Source organism: Echinops telfairi, unplaced genomic scaffold (assembly GCF_000313985.2).
Source record: "Echinops telfairi isolate 266 unplaced genomic scaffold, ASM31398v2 ScPeMD7_655;HRSCAF=1070, whole genome shotgun sequence".
Lineage (NCBI taxonomy): Eukaryota > Metazoa > Chordata > Mammalia > Afrosoricida > Tenrecidae > Echinops > Echinops telfairi.
The window spans coordinates 13,374,817-13,383,786 of NW_022104553.1; the positions used below are offsets into that span (position 1 = coordinate 13,374,817).

Consider the following 8,970-nt stretch of genomic DNA (forward strand, 5'->3'; position numbering starts at 1 on the left):
GCCCAAAGTGCCCCAGCTGCTCCCTGCACCATTCCCGTTTTGAAAACCCAAGCTACCACAAGTGCCCATGCTGTCTCCGTCTCTTGGCCACCACATAGAGTTGGACACCAGGTTGAGCCTGGGAAAGTGGCCGGTCACCATAAGCGGGTGAAGGAGGAGGTACCCGGTATGGCCTGAGCAGGGGAAGAAGGTAGTGAGAGTATGTTTTCTCTGCCAGGAGGGCTGGGCCCAGGCCACAAGAAATGCCCCCCACCCCCAGCCAGGAGTTCAGCTGAGAGCCCCCTCCCTGTCACCCAGCCCCCGTGGGAATGGCTCTGGCCAGGAGATACCATCAAACCCACTCCCTTCTCCCAGGGCCTGGTGACTTCTTGACAGGTTACAGCCCTAAAGACAAACAGATTCTGCCAAGCAAATAACTGTTCGGCGGTAGAGGTGCTGGGGAAGGCTTGGGAGTGGGTCCGGGCTCCCACAAGACCCAGAGGACGGGGTGGGGGCCACACCCTGCAGAGAGCAAATAGCTGTGAGCACCTGGAAGGAAGCTGGATGCAGGCACACCGTCACATCGCTGGGGACAGGGGGAGGCCAGAGACCAGGTTCCATGCAGGCCATCGCTGCTCCCCAACATGAGAGCCTTGCCTGCAGCCCCCCCTGCCTGGGGGCCAGCTCTCTGGCGGGCACTTCTTTCCAGCCACCTGTGGCCATGGGTTCCCTCGTCTGCGGCCCACAGGGAGGTGGCGGGGAGCCCCCTGGCTCCCTCTCAGGGTGCCATCGTTTAGAAAGCACACTTTGCCAGGCAAGGTGGAGGCAAGGGTCTGGGGCTGGCTCACGTGATGTGAAAGGCATGCCTGCACGTGGCAGGCCAGGCCCGGGTCCAGGCTGGACTCGCTCAGCTGTGGGGCTCAGCTGTGGGAACAAGCGCTCCGCTCTGATCTGTCTCTTCAACAGAGGAATGATGGTGGGACAGAGGACAGAGGAGCCCTGAGCTCTTCAGATGCTACGGACACGGATGGGTGGGCTCCGTGAGCTCACCTGCTTCTGCTGCAGGGCTGCCCATCCACAGCTCCTTCCACGTTCTCCACCTGGCCACCCTGTACACCCCGAGCTCACAGGCCTGCCGCACAGCAGGTGACGTGGGCTGTGTGTCTTTCAAAAGCCTAGGTGTACTCCTCCGGTCCCCTAAGCCCCACCTGTCCCATACTCTACCCCAGTGGGAGTCTACAGCTCCCAGGAACCATGCCAACGACCGTAGAACCGGTTAGGGAAGATGAGTCCATCTTCTAAATCTAGGGGAGTCATCCCGTCCCCTCACCTAACTTGGCCTTGTCTTTTCCAATGGGAGCTTTGCCCAGGACCCCTGCTTTCTGCCCTTTGTGCTCCTGCACCTGTGTTGGATGCCAGCCACACACTGAGGACCCAAGATCAGAGCGAGCTCAGCCAGGCAGATTCCCTAAGGGCCGGAGAGGGCAATCGGCAGAGGCCTGCAGGTACCTACCCTGGGGACCTGAAGGGCCATTTGAAGTCATTTCTTCACCTCTCTGGCCAGTGGGAGCCAGGATGGGCAGCTGACCCAGAGACCTCCCCCAGACTGACTTGCCAAACACAGGATGGGCCCCAGGGTCAGTGTCCCCGTGAGGCCGAGTAGGGACTGAGTGGGGTCGGAAGGCGCAATGGAACGCACTGACGCACAGAAACGGGTTTGTGTGTGTTAATTTAATCATACAAATATTCATTTATACAGTAAGGAAAACCTCCTCATCGTCCTCCCTCCCAGGCACTACAAACACCCACCCTGCCGTCTAGCTGGAGGGCCAGCTGTGGCTGCCCTTGCATTCACCCAAGGGAACAAAGGAAGGATGGTGGGTGGGGTGGGGGTGAGTGGGGGGTGTGTGTCAGCTGGTATCCCAAGTCCTGGCAGCCCCACTGCCCCCTCCTGCTGGGGCACAGATGAATTTGGGCAAGTGTTGACTGGTCTGCCCACCTGCTATCTAGGCCACCCTCAGGCTGTGCCCGAAATCTTGTGAGCTCCTCACCAGGCTGGAAGTGCTTTTGCTGGGCTCACGGTTGTGGCCAGTCCTTACTCAGGGAGAGACAGGTGACTGTTTTCTTGTAGAAAAATGGCCCAAATTAACTGTCCCCATGGCAAAAAGAAAAAAGGCATGCACACGCTCACCACCCCCCCATACACACACACACACCATGCACGCAGACAGGGGCTTCCAAGCCTGAGCCCCTGCTTCTTCCCCTGGGCTCGGGCCCCCAAGGATAGTTACTGCCTGTTTGGTGGCCCTGCCCCTAAGTGGGTGGTCTTCCATTTGGTGAAGATTCCTAGAGGAGCTCATGGGGCTAAGGGGGTGGGGGGTTCTCAGCCCCCTGGGAGGGGACAGGGCTCTAGGCACTGCAGAGAACTGATGTCAGCACAGAGAAGCAGAATGCCTGGGTGTTGACAGCCCCTGCATCCTGGGAAGGCCCTGCGTCTGCTGCCTCCCTCCCTCCATGGTGTGCTCTGCTCTGGCCTCTGCACGGCCCTCACTGTCCCTTTCCAGGACTCAGTGAAAATGGCCTGCTCTTAGGAGGGAAGCCAAGGTGCCTGGGCCATTGAACGGCTGGGAGGAGGAGCAGGAGGATAGTGGCAGGGCCAGACCCACGGAGTCAGGGCAGACAGCCTGACCCTCAAACCAGGAAGGGCACCTGGTGTGGGGCAGCAGAGGCAGGCAGGAAAGCGGGGTGTGGGGAACCCTCCCATGATCCCGCCAAGGGCGGCAGAAGAGGCGCTTGCAGTGCAGGGAGGGCTGGGCATGTGCGGGCTGCAGGCGGTGGTGCTCCAGGAGGCTGGCCCAGCAGCGACAGCCGCAGAAGGCCCTCAGACAGAACGCCATCCTGAGCCTTGTGGCGGGGCACTGGGAGGGCCCCCTCCCCAAGAAGACCCAAATGTGTTCCTTCCCAGTATTTTGGGGGGGAATAGAGTGGCCAAAGGGAAATCTCATACAAACTTGTCTCCCACAATCAAACTTTAAAAAACAACAGTCTCAGAAGAGGATGAGGAGGAACAACACACGTTTTTTGGAACTCAGACACCCAGAGACAGACAAGCAGGCAGACCCTCACCCACACCCAGGCTATATATGACCCCTTGCAGCCGCTCATCACCTGGTCTCCCTGGCTTGTGTCATCCCCCCAGGGCGGGTGGGGTGCAGCAACAGGCAGGTGACCCTGCAACCACACCCCCAATCCACACTCCTGGCTCCCTCCTACCCCGGCTATCAAACAAGCTGAGACTCTTGGGAAGGAGAGGGTGCGAAGAAGGACTTTGCATATTCTTATATCTTTGGCAGACAGCTGTGCTAACCTGGTTCCAGCTTCCCACCTGCTGGAACCCAAAGGAGGCCCGGGGCCACCTGCCTCTGCTCTGGCCAGGCTGCCCCTCGCCCACTTCCCCACCACCAACCACCCTCGTCGCAGGGCGGAACCCTCTCAGGTCCATGCCAACGTGGTCTCCAGGATGGAGCCAGGCCAAGAACCCTGGTCCTTCCTCACGGCCAACTCCCCGTTGGGGCTCAGCCTCCACTGACGGGCTGTGAGGCTACCACAAAGGACAGGTGGAGGGAAGTGCAGGGGAGCGAGCGGGGAGACCTCGGAGAAGTAGGTGACCCCTGCACACCTGCCCGCTGCTTGTTCCCGGTGAGCACAACAGACCATGCCCCCTCCTCGAGCAGGAGGGGGCGGACAGGAAGAACCCGCCTGAAAGCACAGTAAGTAAGCATGATGATGGCATGTCTCTCAGCCAAGAGACACACAGGGAAAAAGCAATTCAAATCGTGACACGGGGGTATGGAAGGGTCACCCGAGATCAGTCCTCAAGGCTTCCTCTGCGGGTCACCCAGGGGAGCTTGGTCTTCAGAGGACCTGAGGGCTAACAAGCCACAGGGCTGACGAATACAAATGTCAAGGGTGTAAATCAACAGAAGATTAAAGGGAAGAGGAGGAGGAAGAGGCTGATGCCATTAAAAACAAATGGGGTCAGGGCAGTGACGTGGCTGGCTGCACTGCCCTGCAGAGTCCCCAGACATGCCATGCTAGCCGTGAACCTGACCCGCTTCCCGAGCAGCTAGTCTAGGAAGAGTGCATAATTCCCTTGTGTAAAACAAAACAAGTGGGAGGGGGGGGGGCATGTGCTCAAAACTACAACCTCTCTGTAGGCAAAATAATTTTTGTTTAAAAAGATGGCTTTTCCCCCTCTTGTTAGCGTTCTCTCCCTTCCCCAGTGACCGACTGACTCGTGAGACGGACGCCTAATAACAACAAAAGCCAGGTGGCTGCATGGTGGTCTTCGGGGGCAGCCTCGGGTTCAGCACTCACACACGCATACTGAGTTTACTCAAAACTAGTCTGTTCTGCCGCCGCTTCCTCTTCTTCCCGGTGAGGGGCCAGAGCCAGGGGTCCATGCGGTGAGGTCTGCAATCCAGAGGAACCCCTTGCCCTCCCCCCCAGAGTCAGACCTTCTGTCTTTTGTTAATTTTTCTTCTTGCTGAGACACCCATTTAAGACTGGCCGAAGGGGTATGGCCCGTGGAGCCCCTGGAAGAGAGTGAAGACAGTCAGTGAGGGCAGACACAGGAGCAACTTCACCGCCAATCAAACCAAGGGTGGGAACTGTGCTCCAGGAGGTTGGCGGAAGCAGCCCGCACCATGGAAAACCTCAGGGAGACCAGGCACCAGTCCATTCAAGCGATGCAGTGCCTTCATGAAATCACATCCAGAGGTGGGAGACTTGGGAGTGACGCCTACATTCCACCGTCTAGCTCTGCCAGGGGCAGCTGCCTCCCTGCAGGCCCCACAGGCTCCCTCCTGCCAAGACCACACAGCCACACTAGCTAAGCACCTTCATCCAGCACACCTGACGCGGCTAGCGTCAACGACACTTCTACCAACAGCCAAACAACTACCGCCAAAACAGTGAGGGGCTTCTGGGCACCAGTCAGGCACGGGCCGAGCTTCACGCACGGGGGCTTCAAGTCACGCCACTACCCTCTCCATTCATTCCCCACAAGCCTTCTGAAGCCCCTCGCACACTGGGTGCCACTTCACAGCTCAACCCAGAAAGGCAGGTGAGTATGATCTATTTTACAGATGAGAAAAAGAGGGGGAGAGAGGGAGAGACGCGCTTCTCTCTGCCCTGTCCCACCTATCCTTCCTCACTCCCGCTCCTACCCGCAAGTAGGCCTGGAAAGTCCCAGTGACAGCCCACAACAGGTAGGGAAGGGGCCGACACCCAAAAGCAGCTGCGAGGGATCAAATGGGTGCTTAGCACAGGAGGCCCGGCCATAACCCTGACAAATGACAAAAGGGGTTTCTTCCCCAGGCTCCACCACTATGTCAAGTCCTGAACCTTGGCACAGCTCTGCGTGGGGAGACACAGGAACAGAACGTGTGATACTGTAGTTCCCATTCGCTTGTCAGGATTTAAGAAAACAAAAAAAGAATTTTAACTTGGTTCCAGAGACCCCAGTGGTAAGCATCCCTTGGCAGTATGACTTTTTTTCTTCTTCTTGCCATTTCCTTGGCACCTACTGTGGTGCGTGGCCCTTCCCAGTATATATTTGGCTGAGTTGATAATGGGAAAATGACAGCCATTTCTCATACTGGCTCTCAGAGTGTTTTTTTTTTTTTAAATCATTTTACTGGGGGCTCGTACAACTCTTATCACAACATCCATCCATTATGTCAAGCACATTTATACATTTGTTGCCATCATCATTCTCAAACATTTGCTTCCTACTTCAGCCCTTGGCATCAGCTCATTTTTCCCTCCCTCCCTGGTGAACCCTTGATAACTTACAAATTATTATTTTTTCATGTCTTACACTGTCCTACGTCTCCCTTCACACACTTTTCTGTTGTCCATCCCCCAGGGAGGGGGTTATATGCAGATCACTGTGATCGGTTTCCCTTTTCTCCCCCACCTTACCCTTACCCTCCTGGTATCGCTACTCTCATTACTGGTCCTGAGGGGTTTATCTGTTCTGGATTCCCTGTGTTTCCAGTTCTTATTTGTAGCAGTGTGCATCCTCTGGTCTAGCCGGATTTGTAAGGTAGAATTGGGATCATGATAGTTGGGGGGGGGGGGTGGGCATTAATGAACTAGAGGAAAGTTGTATGTTTCATCAGTGCTATACTACCCCCTGGCTCGTCTCCTCCCTGCGACCCTTCTGTAAAGGGATGCCTAGGTGCTTATACATGGGCTTTGAGTCTCCACGCCGTACTCCGCCCCACACCCACCCTGAGTGTTAAACCTGCGTGAACTCACAGCAGTATTCGCTCTTCCCAAAGCAGCTGGGGGATGGTTGCTCAGGCTGGGGCCAGGTGTCCAGGAGAGTGAGGCTTGTTTCTCCAGCAGGGCTGGTGGGAGGCGCCCTGCCCCAAGCTCCCTGTAGGGGGCGCAGAGCAGAGCGCAGAGAGCTGGAAGGGGATCTGGGCTCTTCTCCATCAAGCTCACCAAGTCACCTTGAGAAAGGGCCCTCCCTCCTGGAGAGTCTCAGGTTCCTCACCTAGAACCACCTGGAATCTTTCCAGGTCAAAGGAGTTGACCACAATGTGGCTGGGCTCAGGAGACGGAAAGCAGGATTCCAAGGAAAACGCCCTTGGTCCGAGCTGCCACAGCAGGGATGCCACGCACCTGGCAGTCCTCCAGCCCACCATGCTGACAGGCAAGTCATGACACCCATTCTTCCCTCCTCAACGGTTGTGGGCAGCGGCAGAAATGCGCTCCCAGGGTCCGCAGCCCTGGGCTGTAGGGCACCCAGAGGTGGGAAGGAAAGCGGCTTCAAACAAGCTGCTGTGCCTCCGTCCTTCCCATGAGCCACACTCAGCCATCCGGAACGGCCCAAGGAGAGCAAGCCAGCTTCGAGTCCCGTAGATGTAGGACCCACACATACTCAAAGGGCTCTCTGTAGGGGAAAACATTGCACGAAGAACCCGAGAAACAAACAGTACTATTTGTTTTCTGACATTTTAGCCTCTAAATTTAACTTGAAGACTTTCCAGTCCAAAGTAGCACCCACGCCCTGGGCCTTCAGAAGGCAGGCGGCTGGCTGGCTGGGCCCTGTGACTTGCCTGGCATGCTGGGGGGAAGGAGTTTCATGACCTTGCCAGGAGGCTGTTGTGCATTCCCATTTTACAGACAAAGCAGGTCACACCAAGGGTACAGAGAAGACTGAACACTTGGGCTTTTTCAGATCCCACCCCTCAGACCATTCAGTGTGGTATTTGTCTAGTATGGAGTTATCCTCTATCCCCTATTCACTCACTGAGTCTCTTTGCCTTTTACAAAGAAATATGCTAACCAATTCCTTTCCAAGGAATTCTGGTGGCCTAGTGGATTATGGGCTGCTAACCTCAAGGTCAACAGTTCGAATCCACAAGCCACGTCATGGGTGAGAGATGAGGCTTCATACTCCTGTGAAGATTGAGTCTCGGGAGCAGTTCAACTCTGTCCCCTGGGTTGCTAGGAGTCCAAATTGACTCAATGGCAGCAGGTGAGTGAATTCCTTTTCACCCAGAGACTGGCATCTAGGAGTTGTTTGTTTTTAGTTGGGGCAGACAGGTGGCTCTGGGGCCACCCCACCCCGAACCCCCAAACATACACACAACTAACTTCTAGAGCTGGTTCTGTTTCCAAAGCACTTATGCTCTAGGTTCCCCACATACTGGGAGTACAGTCGTTACTGATGCAGCACAGAACAGAGGCAATGCAACACCGTGTCGTACAGCAAAAGCCTGGCGGAGATCCCAAGAACGGCTTGTCCAGAGCGCTCGGCGGCAGAAGGCCAAGCGGGAAGTACCTTCCCTACCAGGGGGATGGAGGTATATTCGAAATGGGAGGCCTGTTCGCCTTCAGGTGCCAAGACCCGGTGTGACAAGTTCTGGAGGCCAAAGTCCCCAATCCCAGCCGAAACGCAGGGTTTGGCAGTACACATGATGCTCGTGCTCTCCCACTTTTTATCTGAGCGGAAAGCAATGCCAAATGTTTTACCTGAGCTGACATCAACAGTCTCTCTCCTGAAACAGTCCTGCCACTCGGAAGGAAAACAGCCTGAAGGGCGGCTGGAGATGAGGAGGCCACACTACAGAGCCCTCAACACACCTCTGCCTCAAGCACAGACCGCAGCCGGGTTTTGATCAGGAAGCTCAGGGAGGCTGGCGAGGAAGCCGCTGCTAGCTAGCACTTGAGGACTAATTCAGGTTAACAAAAGGGCTGGAAAGTCAAACTCAGTAAAGAACCCCTTTATCTGACTTCAGGTCTAAGGCCAGTTCCCCAGAGCCAACTGCTGCGGAAACAGGTTTTTAAGGGCCGCATTCCTTTGAGCAGTCCCACATTTACTAAGAGGCAAGAAATTCTCTTGGTGAAAGAGGAGACTCTTCAGGTAAACTGAGGTTGAGGCAGAGCCCGCCCGTCTCTAACCTTCTCACTGAGCCGCTGGTGTAGCTGTTGATCCAGGGACCTGACGCCTACTTAGACAGCTGTTAAGTCCTCTTAGCGTCATCGCAGCTGAGGAGGGGAACCAGAACTTCACCTCAAGTCGGCTGCATGACTACAGCTGCTGGGCCAGACCCTGAGCTGCACTTCCAACCACGGCAACAAGAGTCCAACACTGACGCGGTGTTTACAACTCGGACATCCAGTCCTGTGCATCCTGGTGATTGAAGCGCTAGTCGTCGTCATCCTCGACTCAATGCACACCTAAAAATGGAATCTGTTGCTGATTGCCCGCTCTGCGTACACCGCTTCCCCCCCAAGTCAGTTGCCCCTGTGGAGCACGAACCTGCATTACTGCATTACTTTTCTGAACTCCCACAGAGCCAGGGTACCGAGCAATTACCATGGAAAGAAAACAATAACTCCGAACAGTAAAAAACAGGTGCTACTTCTGCGTCAACTAGTGTGCGGCTCTCTATCTGCCCCACCCTATCCCCC

General features: G+C 55.9%; 1 protein-coding gene across 2 annotated transcripts in view; it reads right to left on the reverse strand.

Annotated features, from left to right (window-relative positions):
• Positions 1-1,691: 1,691 nt before the first annotated feature.
• Positions 1,692-8,970, reverse strand: part of ILRUN (inflammation and lipid regulator with UBA-like and NBR1-like domains) — a 104,473-nt gene continuing 97,194 nt past the window's right edge. For both annotated transcript variants that reach the window (XM_004717229.4, XM_045292485.1), the window contains exon 5: positions 1,692-4,574. In XM_004717229.4, the coding sequence (XP_004717286.1) occupies positions 4,539-4,574 (36 nt within the window). In that variant the 3' untranslated portion in view covers positions 1,692-4,538. The remainder of the gene's footprint in view (positions 4,575-8,970) is intronic.